General features: G+C 38.9%; 1 protein-coding gene across 1 annotated transcript in view; it reads right to left on the reverse strand.

Annotated features, from left to right (window-relative positions):
- Window positions 1-6,526: 6,526 nt before the first annotated feature.
- Window positions 6,527-25,458, reverse strand: part of sgpp1b (sphingosine-1-phosphate phosphatase 1b) — a 59,494-nt gene continuing 40,562 nt past the window's right edge. The window contains exons 2-3 of the mRNA XM_060829344.1: window positions 17,858-17,947; window positions 6,527-8,399 (exon numbers count right to left, since the gene is read on the reverse strand). Of these exons, the coding sequence (XP_060685327.1) occupies window positions 7,848-8,399; window positions 17,858-17,947 (642 nt within the window). The 3' untranslated portion in view covers window positions 6,527-7,847. The remainder of the gene's footprint in view (window positions 8,400-17,857; window positions 17,948-25,458) is intronic.

Here is a 25,458-nt window from a genome sequence, read left to right on the forward strand (position 1 = left end):
AGCCGACAAAGTTTAAAAGAAATGGATAGACACCATGAGCTAATGGGTTCCTTCTATGCCCTAACCACAAGGTAAATGAAATTTAAAGCAGACAAGCACAGAGATATTTTGTTAGAAACAAAAAAGGATCACACTATGGGATGTCAATAAGCAGCTAAAGACCCCAGTATCGAACATCACCAAACTTCAAAATCAAAATGCTACAGAATTAGCTGCATCCTGGATAAAGTAATCCATTATTGTTACACCACTGGGATCTACCTGATAATCTGGTTAATTACCTATTATTACATAGCTTTCAGTTAAATCATTATTCCATCAAGCTTAGTAGCATTTAGAGTATTTTATACTCCATCCTCAACTTGAAAGAATTTGGGAAAAAAAGCTGTACGTCTACTTTCATAATTTACTTTTCTCTGGAAGTTTAAAAATGCAAGCAAAGTAAATATACTGTCAAATAAGCTTCTATAAATCAATTTCGAAGAGATCCAACAGCTTTAACAGATTTAGCTTATGTAGAACAATGTTCAACAATAGAGAAAATTGAACTGAACAATGCTTAACTATGATAAGTTATTAACAATTATATTGACAATTATTTGCAGCTCCAGGGTGATTAGGTTTAATTTATTCTACATGCCAGCTTGAAACTAAGTCACTGTTGACAGTTACTTGCTGTCTGAAATATTGGGCAACTTTGCTGAGAGTTAAACAGAAGATTTAAGGTTACCAAATGACAAATTTTACTATTAGGAAGCGCTAGCCAAGGAATACTTTTGCTGGCACTTTATTTCTCCTTTAAAAGGAATAAGCATACACACACACACACACACACACACACACACACACAGCCAAGTTTCATTGTATTTTTTATTTTAAGCTTAGTGCAAACTGCAATTACATAAAATGAATTGTGAGATGTAGCACATTGCTGACCAGCAGAAATAACTGTTGGAGGATAGGATGAAAATCAATGATTAACACACAAACTTACAATATTTAAAAGTCACAAGGTCCAAGGGAAGATAGTGATCTGAAAACCAACTTTTAAACAGATTTTAAAAAAAAAGTTTAAGAAAAAAAAACTCATGCTCATGACAAAAAACACTCTTCTAGCAATACAACATAACATAGTAAAAACAAACACTTTGTTCCATGTTTCATTAACATAGTAAAATAATGCAATGCATCTTTATTCATAACTGTTCAACATTCAAATAATAAATCATTAAACAAAATGTAATTATCCATACATTTACTCTTTAGTCTCTGCATATATCTGTGGATTTTTCCAAATCTGCTGCAGGTGTGCGCGTCAACCAAGAATCGTACCATGTTTCTACATTAGTCTTTGAGCAATTTCCTTCCCTACATGCCCTCTGACCGGAAATTTTGATTTACTGTAATGAAAAATATACTGAAAATTGCAATATATCAAATTTCCATAATCAGGTCATCCAAATTCTCAATTTTTCTATATAATGGTTGCACACAAACAAACGTTCTAGTCAGCTGGGCTAAAGGATTTCTTGTTCACCATAGTTTGGGGCTAAATTGGACAATCTCAAATTCCAATAGCTTTAAGTGCTTTTTTTTTAAAAAAAAACCTGTTGAGAAAGAACTTACCTCCATATCTTAGTCACAGATTACAATTCAATTAATTAAAGTTAATGGTTAAGAGCATTAGTGAAAAGTTGTATCAGCAAGGAAAGGCAAGGTCATCACAAAAACCTTTAGCTAGTTTGAAGAATAAACAAAAAAAGGTTAAAGTTTAACCAAGATCAAAGAGTAAATAGGAAGCAAATTTTTTTTTAAAAAATAAGCTAATTTCAATCACTTCACAAATCTGTGTACTTCTAAGAATCCCATGCATGGATGAGCTGGCACAGTGACCCAAAGATTTATCATTCATTTTTGTTGAGTTTGGAGTGGCTTCACAAATTTACTAATCCATATACAATCAATAGCAATACATGTCATAATAGATATATTTATGTCCACAACCTTGGAATTGTTTTGATAGAGTTTACAATTAATGCAATTCTAGTCAGGTAATATGCTGTTATCTTGCCAGGACTCCACAAATAATCTTAACTATATTACCCCTCTCTCCAGATTTTAGCCAGCTGAAATGGCAGGGGCTCTTTAAGATGACATTATTGGTTTCTACAGAGAGATGGGACATATTCTTGAATGCAAAACTTTTACAGGAATTCACTGATCGCCAGTGTTGTCCTAACCCTGTACTAAGAACTTTCTAATGAACCACTCCCATGTATAACTTGCACTTTCCAAAGTCTTGCACCTGCCACCTCCACGTGCACAGTACTTGCATGGAGCCAATTAGGTGCAGCAGAACATCCATACACTTTCAACAAATTGGCAATTCATGTGTATGTGGAAGTTATGGAAGCCAAATTATTGGAAGAACACAGTCAGATCGTGTACTGTTAATGGCCAATAGATTTAACTTCAGAAAAAAAAACTAAATCCTTTTGATACCTAAGGAATTGCAAATAAAGCACTTTTACTCAATTTTTTTAACCCTTTTAGGAATTTTTAGAAAATAATTACAAACTTGAATTGTATTTTGTTTATCCCATAAAGGGTTAAGAAACACTATGGCTTCACAGTTCTCTAACCGCACTTTCATTTTTCAGTGACTTTTTTTTGTCTAAACAGAATGATGCATTAGATTGTTCAGCACTGAAAAGGGGGATGACTTATTAAAATGGTGAAACTCACTTTTGCATTAAAGTTCCATCAATCTAGAATGCATTTTTTAAAAAAAAGTTACAGGGATCTACTTTTGTCATGGAGAAAGTGAGGATTGCAGATGCTGGAGATCAGAGCTGAAAACGTGTTGCTGGAAAAGCGCAGGTCAGGCAGCATCCAATCATATCATCCGTCATCATTTCCGACACCTCCAAACAGACTCCACCACCAGAGATAGATTTCCCTCCACTTCCCTATCAGCATTCTGAAAAGACCACTCCCTCCGTGACTCCCTCGTCAGGTCCACACCCCCTATCAACCCAACCTCCACTCCTGGCACCTTCCCTGCAACCGCAAGAAATGCAAAACTTGCACCCACACCTCCCCCCTTATTTCCCTCCAAGGCCCCAAGGGATCCTTCCATATCCGCCACAAACTCAACTGCACCTCCACACACATCATTTACTGCATCTGCTGCACCAGATGCGGCCTCCTCTATATTGGGGAGACAGGCCGCCTACTTGCGGAACGTTTCAGAGAACACCTCTGGGACACCCACACCAACCAACCCAACCACCCCGTGGCTCAACACTTCCAACACCCCCTCCCACTCCACCATGGACATGCAGGTCCTTGGACTCCTCCATCGCCAGACCATAGCAACGAGACGGCTGGAGGAAGAGTGCCTCATCTTCTGCCTAGGAACCCTCCAACCACAAGGCATGAACTCCGATTTCCCTCCCCCCCCACCTTATCTCAGTCAAATCCCTCGAACAGCACCCTTTTCCTCATTTCCGAAGGGCTCATGCCCGAAACGTCGATTCTTCTGCCCTTGGATGCTGCCTGACCTGCGGTGCTTTTCCAGCAACACATTTTCAGCTCTACCTTTGGTCATACCATTCAAAAAAAAATTGAAAAATCTTAATCGGGCATGAAACCAACAAGCCTCACTTAGGAATAAAGAGGGAAATTTACCAATGGGATTATTGGACCACAATAATCTAAAAGTTCCATGCTTAGAATGATTATATTGTTTATATAGTTTCAAATGTAGTTTTATATAACATTTATTCTTACATTAAAACCAACAGTCCACATTTAAACTGGTTTTCCATAAATCAAAATCAACAGTAAGGGCTGAACAAAAAAAACCTCCTATTCAAGTACATAAATGTTTCATAAAATGATTTTTTTTGAACTTGAATGTTATGTATCACATCCATAATTTTATGCTATGAGCTGACAAGTGTGTTCAACACATGACAGAAATCAGCATATGCCCCTTTGGAAGATCCTTGCTTAAGAATTAACCTTTGCAGTATTGATCCAAAACAAAAAAGGAGAGAGAGAGAGAGAGAGAGAATGTTTACAGAGACAAAAATGCACAATTTGCTCTTTAGGCTTTCTCTGAGTATCAGGATAGTGGGAGATGCACTATGTAATATTTGGGAGAATGTTACAGTGCACCAGATTACCCCTGGTCAAATCATACAGAGCAGTCTGCATCACAATCAGGACCGATCATTACCAAGCTCCACGCATGCATCTCAATAATGCATTCATTATGTTGAGCAAGCCAATTTTCCCTTCTTTGACATCAGTGACATCAAGATAAAGGCTCATGAAACCACCCTAAATCAGGTAAGTAACTTGGCAGGGGTAGGTTCAAAAGGCTTTTGAATTTCTGACAGACTGTTTAACAGCAGAGAGATCACTGGCAAAGGAAGGGAAAACAATAGTCGAAATCCAGGACATTCAGCTATGTTTGCACAAGAATAAATTTGTCATTCTTCATTTTGTCTACTTAAGTTATGCAGGAAGTTATACAAGGGAAAGATACCATTGCAGTAGGTCAGAAGCTTCCTAATGCATCTGCTGTCACTATCAAAACTTCTCACAAAAAAAAAATCAGTGAAAAACCATAAAATGTAGTTTAAACATTTCCAAGGACTATGCGTGTAATATATATGCATGCACAGGTGCAAAATGTAAGGATGGACGAGTGGGGTGGGGTGGGGGGGGAATGGGAGTGTGGGTGGGATAGAGGAGAAATAAGTAGTGATGCCAGATAATAAAACAAAAGCTAATTCAAAAGTAAAAAACTTCAGACTCCAACCAAAGTACATCCCACTTTACCAAAAACATTCCATACAATTCAACAAAGTATTGCAGCATAGTTGGTTAGTGGTCTCACCATACTGGGATCTGCTGACATCTTGTCTAAAGATTTTAGATGGCTTTAGCCAAGTACTAAATGCTATGGGATAATTGGATTTCCACAAAAATGGTACTTTTGAGAACAAAATGTATTAACTAATTTTGCCCATCTCCTCTCCATGTTACATCAATACTTTTACTTCAGGAATATCAAATGACAGTGAATTTACATCTCTATGCAAAGTGTAATGGAATAGAATACAAGACAAAGTGTAATATCATGGAATACTGCTGAAATATAGAAGTAACCAACCTCGCTATTTCTAGCAAAGGTAAAATAAGATCCATCTCAAAATAAATTTGAAAGTGGATTTTTAAAAAAAATGTAAACAATCAGGTTCAGTAGAATCTTTTTCATGCCTATGCTTAGAATTACATAGTTTGAATAAGATGTACTGTCCCAAGACAAATTATACAAATAAAAAAGTACTCTCACATCAAGTACAGGAGTGACACTTTTTACATTAAAAATCCAGCAATAGTTTAACACCAGTCAATCTTCAATCTGTACATCAATACTGTATAATCCAGTAAGCTAAAAGCCCAATGGGAGGAATATCCAGAGACACTGATTGATTTTTTTTCAGAAGAAACTTTTCTGGTCATTCGCATGATCCACAGGACACTCCTTCTCTTGCAAAATGTAAAACTTGCCTACAGCACATTACAGTTCTGTTTTCATTAATTCCATGAATGCAGAGCCTGATATCATTTCAGAATGATACAAGTATGATACAAGAAAATTTGATAAATGTTTGCAGTCTTAAATGATTTAAGAAAAAAAACTTTCAACAGAAAGTAAGGAGGGATTTTTTTCTCAGCAACAAACTGTAGCTACACATTTTTTAAAGAAAAAAGCAGGATCTTTGGAGTATGTGTTCAACCAGACAATGATTATACATCCCACAGTAAAAAGTACAGATGATACAAAAAATTTCATAAGAGGTGACATTGGAGTGCCTGATTTTTAAGACAAGAACAAATTGAAATTTTGTGGTCAGTTGAAAAACAGTTATAGTCATAGTCAGTCTTCAGAGTGACATGGAATACTGCAGGTAATATGAATACAAATACAACCAGCAATTCCTCCACACATGAGTGCACAAAATGTTATGCTAGTTCTGTTCAAACAAACATTCTTCCTGTTGGGCTTTCTGCTACATGGAATAAGGCAATGAGCATAGGAAACAAAAATGTTCATTCTATAGATTAAAAATCAACTTTGTCATAACGGTATGGTAGCGATTAATGTTGTGTACTTTCACATACAGTTCCTGTATGATCAATGGTTACACAGGTCACCCAATCCACATTCACAAACTACTAAAAAGCAACACTGTTACCTCAGGTGACGAACTGTGCAAAACATTGGGACTGACAAACAGATGCACTGAAAACAGGAAATTTCTTGCAAAATGTAAAACTTGCATGTTATCTTTTTGGGAAAGGTTTAAACTGCAGGAAAAGATTAAACACAATCTCCCCCCAACCTTGAAAGACAAGATGGTCCATTTATTGAACAGCTTTCAAATAAAGGTCAGCTTTCATATCCTTCGTAACAAGTCATGCAAATACAAATCAAGAACTAAAGAAATCAGAATAGTACTTTAATAGTTTCCTCATACACAGAGTAGTAGATTCATCATTACATATAGGGCAAAGCTGCAAGAGCCATGCAGGGAAAACAAAAAACATATCATGGCTTATTTTAGTGGAAGAAATCACTAAATTGTTTAGTATTGTCCACAAAGTGGTTATCAATGTAGGAACCTATGTAGTAATGCCTAATCTCAAATTTGGAGCAATTTCTGCTTCTCCCTTATTACCACAGTGTCTCCCACCAGTCTGCAAGACCTACATTTATCAAGCTATTGCTTTATCATTGATTCACTGCAAAAGATGCAATTTTCCAACATCTTGGAAACATTGAACAAATTGCAGTACCTTCTCTTTTGACAGAGTTTAGAACACAGAAGAGACTTAGCACATTACAAATTTCTTGCAATGATGAAAGGATTGTCAAATCATGTTACATTGGTTTGTGCCTTCAGGAGGACAGTTGAAGTGAACGAGATTCAACTTTCAACTGGGGAAATAAAACTTTTAGTTGTCAGTACTTCATTTGATCAGGTGTCCAATCCTATGTGGTGTCTAAAATGTGGGGCATAAGTAATCAGATTTAACTATCACCTCAGGTTGAAAATCTAAACAATAAACAGAGTGTCAAGGATTTCAAATGAGTGTTTGTTTTATATGGGGTGTTGGTACCCAACGTGACGAACTAAAATTAGGAAAAAAGAGGAAAAAAAAATCAGTACTCTGATAAAAATTTCTTAATTGCAGCACTTGGAGGGTATCTTTCAGTTGCAAATTAGGACCGTGACCCAAACTTAAATTACAGACTAAAACAGCAATGGAATGTCAAAAAAAAGTTGCACAACTCATCATCTGAGGCAATTAAAATTAACGATAACCATTGGTGAAACTGCAGCAATTCATTTCAATAAAACTAAAAAGGCACAATTGAATAAACTGTTAGATACCTGAAACTTCAGTCACTCATCATACTTGTACTTATTCTGCACAGATTTAAATAAGCTTTTGCAGGATCTTTATTCATAAGCATTTTCATAACAATTTAGATTTCCTTCTCCTTTTATGGTCTTCAGCTTCTTGTATGGACTGGAGTCTCAAAAATCTTCCACTTGGATATAGGAAAAACCACCAACTTCTTCAAAAGTGACCATATCTTAATTTACACCTGTAGTTAGTTGCCTGAAAGTGAATGTGGCCAAACAAACAGAGGTCTGCTCAAGGGTTCAGGCAGAACAAGCAACCGATCTGGAACTTTGCCGTCTAAAATCTAGCATTCCAGCTTGCAATCAATGGCTCTGTCAAAAGGACCTTTCCTCCCATCAAGAGAGATTCAGGTAATTAAATAAGGAGGGAACCAGAAAGAGTGCCACAAATCCTACCATTCCATATGTCATGTAACGATAGGGAAGTTCCACCTCCATTCTCTTACGTGCCTGGCGGATATCAGTGCATGGAATACGGAATATCTTGCAGGCCAGCGGGATAGTGCATGCTTTTAGCACTGCTCTGGTTAGTAACAGAACAATTACACCAATGACAAAACGTAAAAATGCTCTTGCAATAAGGTTAACTGAGATTACTGGGGGAGAAAACGGTAGAGCATCAAGAGGGGGGTCTGGTAATATGCCAAACATGTGATTGAAATGAGATGCACAAGCGATACCTGCGCCAGTGCCTAGAATTTCAGCAGTGTCACCACGGGATGTGCTCCACGTGTCGAGGGTAAATGAAAAGAGTCCCATTCCTAAGTGAAGGCTGATGATGAATAAAGGAGCATACTGGTAGGTCAAGTTGAAGTTGTCAATTATGTCCAAAGCTGGGTGGAAGATTATCAGGATCAAGATGCTATAAAGCACACCAGCAATGACATCCTATTAGAAAACAGACAAAGTTAATATAAGGGAATTCAAATGAAGCTTCTGACCACATCTCAAAAAGCAAGATTCACAAACTACAAAATCAACCAACCAATGACCAAATATTTCAACCTTGTTGCCCTGATAAAGGAAAGCAAGTGGGAGTATGGCACGGAGATGGAGGATTTGCCATGACCATACTGAATAGCCTACTCCAGCTCCTACTTTCCCCATGATTGGCATTCATGCCTTCAGCTGTTAAGAGTCTAAGCTGTGCATTCTTCCCTAAACCTGATTTTTTTTTGGTTTAAATTAGGTTTGCTCAACTGGTTGGTCATTTGCCCTATTGTCTCCTTATTGCTTTAAAATACACCAATGAAGCACTTTGGGTTTTGCCGCCTCATTGAAGCAATTATAAATAAAATAGTTGTAAATGTATTCCATTTAAAGGCCACTAGCCAAATGATGTGTAGGGATAATTTGCATAGGATCTCAACAATTGATTTTTCAACTGAAATCCTCCTTAGAATAAAATTTCTACAAAGGCAAAAATAACCAACAGGAAAAACCAGAGTGCTGTGGTGAACAAAGTTGAATAAAAATCACAAAGGGGGGGGGTTACAAAGTTGCAAAAAAATGGTAAACCTGCGAATTGAGAGAATTTCAGAATGCAAGAGGAAGACAGACAATTAATAAAGAAAGAATGGAGTTTAAAATAGCAAGAACAGATTGTAAAAGCTTCAAAAACAAAAAAAGTTAAACAAAAAGGGAAACAGATTAACAAAGACAAATGCAAGTCCATTTCAGAGAATCCAGTTTAGTTAGTTTAAAATAGCAAATAGAGGAATGGAAAAGAAGCCTACCTGAAATAATTAAAACCCAAGGATCTAGTGAGAGGTTGTTAATAATGGAAATGTTAAGTGGAGTAAACTTTAAACAATCCTCAGAACCCAAATAACCATCATGCTAAGCAGCATCGAAAGACATGAGTACAGAGAGTGAATGCAGTTACAAAATGTAACCTTACTGCTTAAGCAAGAGAGAAAATTGCAAACAACAGGCCTGTTAAGCTGAACATACTACTAATAAGGAAGAGAGAATAAAAAGTAGTAAAATAGCAAGATACACAAAGATTGTTGTGGTATGGAAAATATTAGAATCTATTATATACTATATGACCACTGGATATTTAGAAGATAATTGCATGAGTGATCATTGGCAACATGGATTTATGAAGGGGAAAATCACATTTGACCAATCTGAAGTTTTATTTTTTTTTAACAAGTGGGAGAGACTTACCTGCAGTCAGGGAGAGAAACAGCAATGCAGAGTCAGACCTGACTTGGCAGCTGGCCCAACTGAGGGAAAAAAGCTGTCACACACAGGAAAGCTGAGAATTGATTGGTTATACAGCAAATGCATTTGGTGTTTGATTTAGATTTAGTATTTAAGTAGAAAGGAGGTGGTGATCTAATGATATGATTGCTGACAATTAATCGAGAAACCCAGATAATGTTCTGGGTACCCAGGTTTGAATCCCACCATGGCAGCTAGTAGAGTGTGAACTTAATTTTTAAACAATCTGGAATCAAGATTCAAGATTCTAATAACAACCAGAAAGTAAATGTTGATTGTTACATTAGGAAAGGAATCTGCCATTCTTCAAGTGACTCCAGACTATTCACGTGTAATGCTACTACTGTACAATTTGTTAAGTTTGGGCCACTTCCATGTGCATGAAACTTTTTCAGCTGCAGCCCTGCATTTTGGATCAGAAGCAGTATGTGGAATCACTGGAGCATCTACAAAAGCTGCAGGCAGAACAGACAATCAACAGTGAAAGTACGAGACAGGTAGTGCAAGGCTGCTATTTATCTTCACACCCCCCAACAGAGAATCTGTTTTGCATGTGCTAGGGGAGAGGTTTCATCTCCCTGAGAAACCAAGAGACACTACTCACAAGGGAAAAGGGGAAAAAGGGGAGTAAATTGATAAGGGATTCTATAATAAAGGGGAATAGATAGATATTTCTGCAGCTGCATCAATGACACCAGAATAGGACATTTTATTCCTTCTACCAGGGTCATAACTGTCACTGACTAGTCAGCAGGCCATTTTGAGATGTTAAAGGGTTAGTTTGTTCTGCTGACATAAGAAATTGGATGTGCCCGAGGGGGCGTTGGGGAAGGAGTTTCTGTCTTGCACTTGCAGGCAGACATGACAATCTAAAATCATACTCTTTAGAGCTGTTTTAGATACATTTATGCTGCAGTTTAAAAAGGAATAACCTAACCATACATTGTTTTTTGGTGGCATGTGACTATGGGGGACATGTGGGTGGGTGGCTTGTCCTGCATGCTTGACTGACAGATATAAAACCTTGTATTTAAAAAAAAGGGAGGGTGGTTTCCTTGTTCAGGGAACCTTACTTAACACTCTCTTTGAGATGCTTGCAGAGTGTGTCAAGTGATCCTCCAAAAAACAACTTGTGCTTGCTGAAATAAAATCATGACTGTTCAAAGAAAATTGGCGTATTGAAGTTGCATCAAGCATGTAGGAATCTCAAGGGAACTTCACATTTGTTGACGAGTGGGATTCCAACATATTAGGGAGCTTCTAGGTGGACTGAGTAAGTGATTGTTCATGTGATGGTGACAGGAGATGGATGGGCTAACTAGGTAAGATTTACCTTGATCTCTCACTAACCTTTCACTCAGTTGACCCCTCATCTCCTAGGACTCTAGTGATGGAACCTCTGAGCTAACTTACACACTTGTACACAGACAATTTCGTTCCATGGAGGCTACAGTATCCCTGGAATTCAGAGGTTAAGAGTCCTTAATAGCAGACTGAGGCCCCGGAATATAGTACATAAGATAAAAGGAAAACTATTGTGATCGAGACAATCACTCTGCCTTAGCCAGTCTAAGAGGGGAAATCCCCCGGTGAAGGTCTGGACCTTGAAGTGAGTGTGGAGACTGAGGACTCTGAACTAGTGTATAGAGAGAAGTTAGGAAGTTGAGACAAAAGAAAATGGCACGGACGTTTGATAAGTCTGATGTCGGAACCGCTTTGTATCAGTTATGCCAGGATGACCCCCAAAATGAAGAATGGTTCAGGCGCCTGTCAGGATGCTTAAATAAAAAGTTGGGAAATGAAATACAGCCAATGGGAGGAACTTGGAACATAGATATAGGTTTAAAAGCAGAGGAAGCAATTTGGAAACGTAATTTGGGGACCAAATGGAGTAAGATTGCTGAGGAAATAACAAATAAATCTAAACAGGCCAGCTGGGAGAATAACTCACATCAAAAAGAGGGATTAGATGCAAGACATAGGAAACCCTAAGTTTTGGGAAGTGCTGAAGAGTCAGTGTTGAGGTTAAATGGAGTAGAGAAAAACAGGCAAAATAAGGAGTTGGGGTTGAAACACCAAGCTGGACTATCAAATGGGAATAAAGTGGGAGGTACCTCCTGACATGTCTGGTCTGCGAATAATGTTTCGGAATAATGAGTGCCAAATCACATTCCTGGGAACCTTGCTCAGCACTTCTGATAGACAATTGGCGCTGGAACTTATCGCCCCCATTCTGTCAACTGCTCCTACCCAGAATAGGGGGACACAACAAATTCAATCAGCTGCCCAGTCATGAGCACAAAAACAGAAGCTAACAACCATGAAGAGGAGATCCATAGGCTGGTCAGTGGCCTTCCTATGGATATTAAACCACAGTTTCGACCATTTAAGGGATAAGAAGATTTACTGATCAAGCTATCAAGACAGCCAGTTGGCTTTGTTGCATTGCACAGCAAAGTGCGAGCAGAAGCAAAGACTGCATTAAACTGCATTTGATTTGATCCTGAAAATCCATACTCTCTGGTTGGAATCTGCAAAGACAAACATGAAGATAGCCAAAAGCAAAACTGATGGCTACACCTAACCCCACACATTTGGAGTTCCATGCAGTGAAGTGTGCTCCCAAAGGCCTTGCAGGAACAGCACTGATCCTTGCATCTCCAGAGGCCTGGGCTCCTTATCCACTGTACACAACAGAACCAACCCCTGCTAGACTGGATTTTGTTTACAGGTTGAACTTTACAGAAGGAGATTTTGTACAATTGGCTTGTTACTACTCAACTTGGAGGGGGTGGAGTAGTCACTAAAGACTGTGGATTTAAGAACTTTACTGGTGAACATGTTTCCACGTGGGAAGATCCTGGGGATCCTACATACTGCATGAACTAGTAATTCCTGGTTGTCAATCAATCATTGTATGTTGTGTCAATAACTTGACTAAATACTGGCTGAGATTCCTAGGAATAAACTGGCAGCACCGTTTTCAGATGTGAATCTAAATCATACTTTAAATGCTGCAGTTTGAGGAGCAGTCCAAGTCAGAGACCACCTTGAGGAGCAGCCTAATCACTTCACATTGCTTTTGGAGTGTGACTATAGAGTGACAGGGGGTTGTGTTGTGCATCATGGCTGACTGGGATACAAAACCCTGTCTATAGGGAGGATGGTTCTCTTGTTCAGGAAGCCTCACTTAGTGATGCTTGCACAGCGTGTCAAGAGTGTTAAATGATCCTCCAGCCTAATTGTAATTGCTTAAATAAATTGTGGCTGTTCACAGAAGTTGGAGTACTGCAGTTAAATCAAGCATGTAAGCTCAAGAAGGAAACCTAACAAAACATTCTGAAGGGGGGAGGATGAACATCCAGACAGACATCACAGTTGACATCAATAACAAGAGGAGTATAAAGAGGGATGAGGCCTAAGGAGTAGTGAATAAACACAAAACAGGATCCCAAAATAAATTTAAGTCACAGGATTATGTACAGTACCACATGCCAGTAAGATTAGCAACGTAAGAGAACAGCTGAATGCATGGTTGAAGTGATAACAGAGGAGAGAGGGAGATCCCGGAGGCATCAACACTAATTCTGGGAAACATAGGATATGTACATGCTGGACAGGTTGCATCCAGTGGATGAGTGCAGTAAAAATCCCTAAATTATAGTGGCAGAGGATGGAAAACTGAATAGGGAGACACTAGAGAAGGAAAAATGAAAAGATGGAAAAGTAGAAATCAAAATGCCAAAAAAAAAGGGCCCTGGGTAAAGAAAAGCAAACCAAGTGCAAAGCTTTATTTAGAGAGAGGTAGAATCACAAGTTATATTGAAACTATATTGAACCACATTTATTATCTGGTGCACTGTATTGGTTGCTACGTTGCATAGAGGATGCAGGGGGCCCGAGAAGATATATAGAGTGATAACAAACCATGATACCAGATCTGTATTGGTATAGAAAGAAATAAATTGACAGGCCGAGTTTCTTCCCTCTTGTAAACCATGATGTGATGTGCAGGTGTTGATGTTGGATCGGGGTGCACAAAGTTAAAAATCACAATATCAGTTTATAGTCCGGCAGGTTTATTTGCAAGTACAAAGTTTTTGGTTAGGTAGCTACCTAAATGAAGGAGCAGCACTCCATGCTTGTACTTCCAAATAAATCTGTTGGACTATAACCTGGTGTTGTGAGATTTTTAATTCTCTTGTTGAGGTAGTGGCTCAGGGAGTAACCTAACAATAGCTTTTAATTGTAATGACAGAGTGGATACAGAAAGTAACGTTTCCTCATGTGAGATCGAACTTAAAGTAGACACAGTCATCAGAAAATCCAATAGACAATTCAGAAAAAGCATCTTCACCCTATGGCAAGGTAAAACTTTGCACCACAGGAATGGTTGAATAAAACAGAATAGTTGCATTTCAGGGGAAAACTAGACAAGAGAGAAAAAAAAAAGAGCACATTATGACATTAGGGAAGTGCCCCTACCTCTAGGCTAGACTGGCTGGGTTTATGTCCCACCTGTTTCGAGAGGTCATTATACATTCAAAGAGGTTGATTAAATGACAGAAATAAATATGTAAATGAATGCATAAAGAGGGTGACGATAGTAGACAGATGTTTAAAGTTGTGAAGAGGGGTGAATGTACCATAAACAAAATGCTGCAGATACTGGAAATCTGAAACATAATGCAGGGGAGTGTCAGTATGTCTGGCAGCATCAGTGGAGACAGAAACAAAATTAACATTTCAGAAACAAAGTTAACATTTCAAGTCTGGCATGACTCCGATCTTAAAAGTTTTTCCTCACTCCACAGATGCTGCCAGACCCGAGTTTGTCTACCAGTTTTCACCAGTATGGAGTGGTAGAGACAAATAGGATATACAACAGAAAAACAGACTATGTCATCAAATGAAGCTCGAGTGAGAATGTTGGATAAAGTCCACGATAGCATGGAACTGAGGCAGACACAAGTTTCAACAGGTCAAAATTAAGTGCACTGTTAAAAGAACAGTGGCTTCACTGCAGTCAGTCATTCTACTTGTCAGTGTTTGCAGCATTAAACCAAGTCTAACCTGCCCACAACAATGAAAGCTTATGAGATTTAAAGCATTGTCTAGCATATGAAAAACACAAATGTTAATAAAATGTCCTTGATATCAAAGTCGCTGGCACTGGAGATTATATAGGTTACCTGCAGGTCCTACCCTTCTCCAAAATAATTTCATATTTAAAAAAATAGGAAGGGCATGTATGCTTTTAAAACTGTTAAAATCGCTTTAAAATTAAATAAAAAAAAAAGAGGAGACCAAGCTCCCTAAATCTGTGTTGTACTTACCTTTCCTCTGGTTTTTGTACAATTACACATGACATCTCTAATCAAATCTACTAAAAACAAAAATCACAACGCTGGATTTCCCAGTGGGACTAAATCTTGGAACTGGACCCCATATAGCAGCAAGCAAAGTGAATAACTAATGTGGTCAGAAATAAATGACCACAAAAAAAAAAGGTAATTCAATAATGTTGCAGTCAAAAGTTATCCCTTAAAATGCTTGCTGCCCAACCCAAGTGAAAGGCAAACACTAAAAAATATTGTTTACACTATAACATTGTGCCTAATGTCAATACTATTAGACTACATTGTGATATTGTAGAGTAAAGATATTTCAAGGCCCTGTTATTTTGAAAAGAGGATTGTACGTTAGTAGTTAGTAGCAGAAAAGTGAAGAGAAAAATCACCGACTCCCCCTTCACTGATGTCCCCTAGAATAAGGGCAATCTGTTTACATTAAATTACAACAAAAAAAATCTTTTAATTACTCTCAGGCTATCGCTTTGACCAGAAGAAATGCCTCCATGTTTGCATCAAAGGCAAATGACAGTGCAGTGACTCTGGCATGCACACATTCTATAACCAACTCCAGGTGATACATCTTTCACTGGTCTGTCACTCCTGGTTTTGAAAAAAAAGGATTTGCTCTTCTGTAGATTTTAAAGTTTGTTGAATTGGTGGTTTCCTTATCCAACTCTACAGTTAATTGTATGGCAGACTCAATTTGTTTGATTTATATCTAGCTGTCTCTTATATGGTGTTCTGCTCTGGATGCAAGTTTGCTTACTGAGCTGGAAGGTTGTTTTCAGAAGTTTTGTCACCATAAAAGGTAACATCATCAGTGAGCGTACTGTGAAGCACTGGTGGTTTGGCCTGTGTTTTATTTCGGTGTTTAAGTTTCCTTGGGCTGCTGATGTCATTTCATGTTATTTTCCCAAGGGGTGGGTGCATGTAAATGGGATCCAAATCAGTGTGTTTGTTGATAGAATTCCAGTTGGAGTGCCATGCTTCAAGCAATTCTCACTCAATGGCTCCTAATTCTATTAAATTCTATTAATTCTGTTAAAATTTAGAAGTCACACATATTTAGATCCCTTCATGGTTTCACCCCAGTTATGCTCAAACTTGATAAAGGTACAGTTACAAATGTTTAAAAGACATTTGGATAAGTTCACAAATAGGAAAGGCTTTGGAGGGATACAGGCTAAGCACAGGCAGGTAGAACTAGTTTAGGTTGGGAGAAAGTAGGGACTGCAGACGCTGGAGATCAGAGTCTGGAGTGTAGTGCTGGAAAAGCACAGCAGGTCAGGCAGCATCCAAGGAATGGGAGAAGCAATGTTTTGGGCGTGAGGCCTTCATCAGTAGTGAGGCTTGTGGGCGGGGCGGGGGGGCTGCAGGTCAAGAGGATAGTGCCGAGTTGGAGGGTTAGAACTGGGATTAAAAAAAAAGGTTGGCCGGGGGGAGATCAGGAAATTGGTGAAAACCGACGTTAATCCTGTGCAGTTGCAGAGTCCTAAAAGGCAGAAGAGTAGTTTAGGTTGGGAACATATTTGGCGTGGACTGGTTGGACCAAAAAAAGTCTATTTCCATGCTGTATGAGTCTTATGACTTTTTAACCATACACATTAATGACGATTTTCAGCAACATAAAAATGCTGGTTTTACAAAGCTGGATATATTTGCCAACATCAAATATATCTAGCTTTGTTGCATTCTTGTTCAACTATGCAGTATAGAAAAATCATGCTTTAGAAATGGCACTTAAAGATGTTGGCGATGTAACCGTGTTACAGCCAACATGTTTTAAAAGTTCATTTAAAAACAGCGTCCCCAATTTGCCAATTGCATTATAGCAAATTCATGTTAATGAAACACACGTTACAGCAGAATGACCTGTAGTATTGTATCATTATGCAGGTAAGAAATGAGGAGAAAGCCTTAAATGATTGCTCAAGGTACTTAAAATCAATAATCAACACTAAGTACCCCATGTTTCCAGGTTGTGTGGAAGATGGAGTGATGCAGGTTTTCGGTGTGCGAAAATGTCAGAATGTCAACAGCCAAATCCACATCACATACAGGCCAAAAAATTGACAATTTTGAAGCTATTAACCCTAGATTTGAATCCATAAGCTGAAATGTATGTGTGTGCTTACTTTTAAAACAGTACCAGTCTAGAGAGTGTAAAAGTGACAGCATACTACAGTTGTCAACAATGTCTTGGAGCTGCATCAGTAACTTGATGAAACCCTACTTTTACACGGTTGTCAAAGTTACAATGTCGCTGATGCTAATGATTACAGGAAACAGTGAATCAAACAGGCTACAAATATGCTCAGAGTCAAACCCAGCTAATGCAGAGTTTTTCCAGATCAGAGAAAGCATCATTGTATAAGTAGCTCTTCAGTACCCTATTGTGGTGTACATGAGTGTACACAGTATCAACTGATTTTCCACAGGATGGAGAAATGGAAAGAAACATTACGTAAAATTAGAAAATTAAATTGTTATAGGTCTGATTTAAAAATAAAATCGATTTTTATTTCAATTTCAAAGAGCACCACCTTACTGACCAATGGTAGACTTCAAATGTTCGAACAGTGCATTTCCAAGGACAGTAGATTTTAGCATGTGAACAAAGACAGACGTTTGTAGGCTTCTAGTATAGAACACAAATGCTGTTGCAATGCCAAGATGTCACTTTTGATATTTTAAAACTTCAAAAAAAATCTTAATAGCTCTAATCAAACAATAATATAATTCAAAATCTCATGATTTACTCACCAGAATAGAATGCATCCCCATGTACAGTCGGCTGAGGCAAACAAGGATACACCAGCTTGAAGCCAGGAGTAGTCCAAATGCATATGGATACTGAAAAAGAATTTTCAAAAGAATTAGTAATGACCAAGTTATAACTAAATAGTGTGCATATTCAAGCCACAGTAAGCCTACTTCAAAAATCATGTTTGAATAAAAACTGCTGAAGACCTGAAACAAACCTGGAACAGAATGTTAAAAGGAGGATCACTCGACTCAAAATGTTAACTTTTTTTCCTGCACAGTGACCACATAATAAATGCAGATTGTCAAAAACACTTAACTGATTCACTACGGTCTTTAAAAAAGGAAATTTGTCATCCTTACCTGCTCTAGCCTACCTGTGGATTTCAGACCCACACCCCAGTCTAGATAAGTAGGAATGGGCAATAAATGCTGGTTTACACAGATGCCATATCCCGAAAACAAATGGGAAAAAAAGAGGTGCAAGATCTTTGGTCCTGTATATAATTTACCATTTTTACCTGCAACTTATTTACTACCCCAAATTCTCAAATGTTTAAATTTATTTGCAGAATAGCAATATTTGCAATTTTATTCACATGTCCTTGTATTTTGTGGAGTGCTGAAAGACATGCAGAAGGTGGGGAGCAACCAAGAGGGCAAGAAACAGTTAATCACAGATAATCTACCCATGACTGACTCAACATAAGTGACCATCTCAGTCCTTTTGGGTCAAAATTTTACCTTCACATTGAGGATATCCTCCATAATGTTGAGGCACTACACTTTGCAAAATGGGATTTCAAACAGATCTAACAATCACAGACTGGGCCTCCATGATGCACTGTGGGACATCAGCAGCAATATACTCCAACACACTCTTCAACCCTATGGCCAAGTATGCTTCCCACCCAAGTTTAACAACCATCAGGCCAGTGATCAACTGTTTCAGATGATAGTTGGGAATGCTAACAGTAGCATTAGACATACAAATAAATATGATAAACACCTACTGAAGCTACAGGACTATTTACACAAATAGCATAAGCGAGTGATAGATAAGGCTAAGTGATCCAACAACCAACAGATTAGATAGATGCAAGCTCTGACATGTCTCACATTCAACAGTGAACGATGGTGAAGAATTAAAACAGCTCACTGGAGGAGGAAGGTTCACAAATATCTCCAGCTTCAATGATGGAGAAGCACAACATGTCAGTGTAAAAAGAAAAGGCTGAACATTTGCAACAATCTTCAAATCGTGAGGCTGACATCAGTGGGCAAGTTGTAGGAGGGGATCCTGAGGGACAGGATTTAAACATATTTGGAAAAGGGCAGGCTGATTAGGAATGAAGTGAGGACTGCAGATGTTGGAGATCAGAGTAGAGAGTGGGGTGCTGGAAGAGCACAGCAGGTCAGGCAGCATCCAAGGAGCAAGAGAATAGACGTTTCGGGCAAAAGCCCTTCATCAGGAATTTTGGTGCAGAATTAATCCTGATTAGGGATGGTCAACCTGGCTTGGTGAGTCATGATTTCCCATGCACAAACTTGATTGAGTTTTTTCTTTGAAAAAATGACAAAGGGGATTGATGAAAGCAGAGTGGTGGACATGATCTACATGGACTTAAAAAAAAGGTGCTCGACAAGGTTCCTCATGGTAGACTGGCTAGCAAGGTTAGATCACGTTGAATAGAGGGAGAACTAGCCATTTGGTTACAAAACTGCCTCAAAAAAGGTAGAAGACAAACGGTGGAGGGTTGCTTTTCAGACTGGAGGTCTGTGACCAAAGTGCCACAAGGATCAGTGGTGGGCCCACTGCTTTTTGTCATTTTATATACATGTGGATGTGAACAGGAGGTATGGTTCGTAAGTTTACAGCTGACACCAAAATAGGTGGTATACTGGAAGAAGGTTACCTCCATATACAATGGGACCTTAATCAGATGAGCAAATAGGCCAAGTGGCAGATGGGAGTTCAATTTAGATGAATGTGTGGTGCTACATTTTGGCAAAACAAATCAGGGCAGGACTTGTACACTTAAATGGCAAGGTCCTAGGGAGTGTTGTTGACCAAAGACCTTAGGAGTGCAGGTTCAAAGAAAATAGAGTCTCAGGTAGACAGTACGGTGAAGGTAGCATTTGTTATGTTTGCCTTTATTAGTCAGTGCACTGAATATAGGAATTGGGAGGTCATGCTGAGGCCGAATAGAACATTGGTTAAGTGTGCACAATTCTGGTCTCCCTGCCGTAAAGCTTTGCAGAACTCTAAAGGGTTCAGAAAAGATTTACAAGAACGCTGCCAAGGTTGGAGTGTTTGAGTTATAGGGAGAGGCTGAATAGTCTGGGGCTATTTTCTTTGGAGCAGAGGTTGAGGGGTGATCTTGGAAGCTTATAAAATCATGAGGGGCATTGATAGGATAAATAGACACTGGACTTTTCACCAGGGGTAGAATTAGAGGGCATAGATTTAAGCACCTTTCTCCATCTCCTGATGTGCCTGGCTTACTGTGTTCTTCCAGCCTCCTGCTCGTCTACATATAAAGTACTGTGGCTAAAAGAGGAAGCCAGAGGCTAGGAATCCTAAAACATGTAACTCATCACTTGACTCCCAAATGTTTAACACCTTCCATAGGACAAGAACAAATGTAGGCCATTTAGTTCATCAAGTTTGCGGCTCAACTGATAACTAAAACTTCACTTTCCATTTCCCCATGACTAATTAGTAAGGAATTCAACTTGCCTTCTGAGTCACAAATATACTTAAATGACACAGCCTTGACAGCTATTCAGGGAAAGAATTGCATACCTCATTTTCCTAAGAGATTCCTCATCTGTTTCAAATAGGCAAGCCCCTACTCACGGGTAATGCCCTCTGGTCCTAGACTGCACCAGAGGGGAGAAAAACCTCTTCACATCCAAGAATCCCATATTAGGTTTCAATAAGGTCTCCTCATTTTTCTAAACACCAAATCAGTAACTCAACCTTTCCTCAAGAAAAATCCTCCACACTCGGGATCAAAAACTAGACATGCCTCTAATGTCAGTGTATCTTCCCATAGATATGGTGACCAATACAATTCGGACTGTGGCCTAATAGTTTTAGCAAGATTTTTTTTTTTAAAAAACTCCATTCCCTTTGAAATAAACAAACAATATTTAATTTGCCTTCCTTGATACTTGCTGAATTTGTATGTAAGCTTTGCAGTATTCATTCACAAAGATTCCAAAATCCCTGCGCTGCAGATTTCAGCATTTCTCTATTTGAATATGCAGCTTTTTATTCTTCCCACCAAAGTGTACATAACTTCACATTTTCCCCACAATTATATTCCACCTGCCAAGATAAAGCAGCCTTCGCAGTTAATCGACACATCTACAAATATCCACTGCGTGCATTACAGAGATTCGGCAGTATCTACAAGATTTACTGGAGGAATTCACCAAGTTTCCTCAGACAGCAGCTTCCAAACCCAAAACCACTATCATCTAGAAAAACAGATACAAGGGAACACCACAAGCCACGAGTTCCCCTCAAAACTACTTTTTTATTTAAAAAGCTATCTGGCTATTCCTTCACTGTTGCTCGATAAAAATCCTGGAATTCCTTCCCAAACACCACAGGCGCTATTTACACAAAAATGAACAGATCCAAGGAAGGTAGGTATTCACTATATACAAGAGCAATTAGGAGATGGGCAATAAATACTGACCCAGCCACAAATGCCCATATCTCGAATGGATTTAAAAGCTGGTTGAGGGGAACTGCAACATTATTCAATGTTTGTGGGTACAGTTGTATTAGTCAATTTCTAATCTGCAAGTTTCATAATAAAATTAACTCCAGTTAAATTGTCACTAATTTTTTTCCCCATCCATGCCATTTGTTCACTGGATACACCGGCTGCTGGCTAAGGGTCCAAAGGACATTTAAGAGTCAACCACACTGAATTTGAGGTCACATACAGGGTTAAACCACGCAAGATCAGATTTTCTTCCCTACTGGACATTAGTGAAAATGTTTTTTTTTGTTTTTTTAAAAAAATTTCTTTTCCAGATTTTTCACTAAATTCAAATTTCACCAGCAGCCGCATTAGAATTTGCACCTACATCCCCAGAATATTGCTGAGGTTCTGGATTGCTAGTCCAGATACATTATTACTACACCACTCCTCCCCATTTAATCAATGAACCTTGTGGGACCTCCAATGGTCATCTTTTCACACACTGAATATCTAGTTTTTGATCTTGATTAGAATATGAGCTAATGTCATCATATTCTGTTACTTGCCCACAGCTGTTTACTCTCACCATATTAATTTGTCTGGTTTTGCAGCAGTTAACATGCATCTACTATATCGCTCTACTTTTACCTCCCCGACCAGGGAGAAGGCAATTCTGGATCTGGTATTGTGCAATGAACCAGAATTGGTCAGGGACCTCGAAGTGAAGGAGCCATTAGGAGATAGTGACCATAATACAGTAAGCTTCAATCTGTAATTTGAGGGGAAGGGGGTACAACTGAAGTGACAATATTTCAGTTGAATTAAAGGGAACTATGGAGCTGAGGGAGGAGCTGGCCAAAGTTCAATGATGCAATACCTCATCAGGGATGACAGTGGAGGAACAATGGCGGATAGTTCTGTGTATAATGCAGAAGTTGCAAGATCAGTTCATTCCAAAATGGAAGAAAGATCCTAGGAGGCGGCATGAGTGGCCGTGGCTGACGAGGGAAGTTAAGAAACATGTAAAGTTAAAAGAGAAAAAAGTATAACATAGCAAAGATAAGTGGAAAAACAGAGGACTGGGAAGCTTTTAAAGAACAACAGAGGAATACTAAGAAGGAAATACGCAGAGAAAAAAAAGGTACGAAGATAAACTGGCCAATAATATAAAAAGGAGGATAGTAAAAGTTTTTTTAGGTATGCGAAAGGCAAAAAAATGGTTAGGACTAAAATTGGACCCTTGAAGACAGAAACAGCGGAATATATTACGGGGAACAAAGAAATGGCAGATGAATTAAATGGGTACTTCAGATCTGTGTTCACTGGGGAGGACACAAGCAATGTCTCTGAGGTAACAATGGCTGAAGGACCTGAACTGAAGGGAATTTATATTTGCCAGGAATTGGTGTTGGAGAGACTGTTCGGTCTGAAGGTTGATAAGTCCCCGTGGCCTGATGGTCTACATCCCAGGTTACTGAAGGAGGTGACTCGAGAAATCGTGGATGCATTGTGATTATTTTCCGGAGTTTGATAGATTCAGAATCACTTCCTGCGAATTGGAGGGTGGCTAATGTTGTACCACTTTTTAAGAAAGGTGGCGAGAGAAAGCAGGAAATTATAGACCAGTTAGTCTGACCTCAGTGGTGGGAAAGATGCTGAAGTCTATTATAAAGGAGGAGATTACGACACACCTGGATAGCAGTAACAGGATTAGGTCAGAGGCAGCATGAAGGGGAAATCATGCTTGACTAATCTTCTGGAATTTTGAGGATGTAACTCTGAAGATGGGCGCGGGAGATCAGGTAGATATAGCGTACCTGACTTTCAGAAAGCTTTTGATAAAGTCCCACATAGGAGGTTAGTGAGTAAAATTAGGGCGCATGGTATCGGGGGCAAAGTACTAACTTGGATTGAAAGTTGGTTGGCTGGCTGATAAGAAACAAAAAAGAGTAGTGATAAATGGTTTCATTTCGGAATGGCAGGCAGTGACCAGTGGGGTACTGCAGGGATCAGTGCTGGGACCGTAGCTTTTTACAATATATGTTAATGAGATAGAAGATGGTATTAGCAATAACATTAGCAAATTTGCTGATGATACGAAGCTGGATGGCAGGGTGAAATGTGATGAGGATGTTAGGAGATTACAGGGTGACCTGGACAAGTTAGGTAGTAGTCAGATGCATGGCAGATGCAGTTTAATGTGGATAAATGTATGGTTATCCACCTTGATGGCAAGAACAGGAAGACAGATTACTACCTCAATGGAATCAATTTAGGTAAAGGGGCAATACAGAGAGATCTGGGTGTTCTTGTCCACCAGTCAATGAAGGTAAGCATGCAGGTACGGCAGGTAGTGAAGGCTAATAGCATGCTGGCCTTCATAATAAGAGGGATTGAGTATAAAAGCAAAGAGGTTCTTCTGCAGCTGTACAGGGCCCTGGTGAGACCACACCTGGAGTACTGTGTGCAGTTCTGGTCTCCAAATTTGAGGAAACACATTCTGGCTATTGAGGGAGTGCAGCATAGGTTCACGAGGTCAATTCCTGGAATGGTGGGATTACCTTACGCTGAAAGACTGGAGCGACTGGGCTTGTATACCCTTGAGTTTAGAAGACTGAGAGGGGATCGGATTGAGACATAAGATTATTAAAGGATTGGACACTCTGGAGGCAGGAAACAGGTTTCTGCTGATGGGTGAGCATTGAACCAGAGGACACAGCTTAAAAATACGGGGTAGACCATTTAGGACAGAAAGGAGAAACTTCTTCACCCAGAGTGGTGGCTGTGTGGAATGCTCTGCCACAGAGGGCAGTGGAGGCCAAGTCTTTGAATTCATTTAAGAATAAGTTGGATAGAGCTCAAGGATTGTGGAATCAAGGGTTATGGAGATAAATGCAGGAACAGGATACTGATTAAGGATGATCAGCCATGATCATATTGAATGGTGGTATAGGCTCAAAGGGCAGAATGGCCTACTCCTGCACCTATTGTCTAATTAAGGAGTCATTATACATAGAGCATGCAACCGACCCTTCAGACCAACTCATCCATGCCAACCATATATCCTAACCTAAATCTAGTCCAATTTGCCAGCACTTAGCCCACATCTCTCTAAACCTTTCCTATTCATATACCCATCCAGATGTCTTTGAAATGCTGTATTTGTACCACTTCATTTGGTAGCTCATTCCATACACATACCACCCTCTGTATGAGAAAAGTTGCCCCTTTGGTCCCTTTTGAATCTTCCCCCCTCACGCTAAAATTATGTCCTCTAGTTCTGGACTTGGATTATAATTTTTCATTTATACATTTCTGTCTACCTTCTAGTTAGGAATATTGGACATACTATCACTGACGTTAAACTGACAGGATTAAGTGTTAGTCCACGCATCAACATAAATGTTTGCTGTCACTCAAGCTTCCATAAATGCTATGAGAAAACAGCAGAAAAATGTCTAACAAAAGAAGAATATCTAGTTTAAAAAGTAAAATGTAATTTCTAAGAAAAAAAAATGGTCAGTCACATACATAGCAGCTCACTGTGGCATATTTGCACTGGATTGTAGAAAAACTAAATTAATGTTACTCAGTTTAACAAACTAACAAACATCTGCATTGATATAGTCTCCTATGACTGAATTTTACTGGTTCCAGATAAGGACAAATACTTCACTCGGCAAGAGCTGATCCACCCCTATTTTATAAACAAAAGCCTAAAAAATCAGTAGACTACTCCACATTGCTGTGTTTAAATATAAACTAAATTACCAGCAACATTTGAGACAAATTCTGATGTCGTCCTTGTGTATTATCTTCTATTGTCCACTTATTTTCATTTGGACCACATGTGGCTTCTAACAGAAGATCGTTGGACAC

Source organism: Hemiscyllium ocellatum, chromosome 8 (assembly GCF_020745735.1).
Source record: "Hemiscyllium ocellatum isolate sHemOce1 chromosome 8, sHemOce1.pat.X.cur, whole genome shotgun sequence".
In the NCBI taxonomy this organism is placed as follows: Eukaryota; Metazoa; Chordata; class Chondrichthyes; order Orectolobiformes; family Hemiscylliidae; genus Hemiscyllium; species Hemiscyllium ocellatum.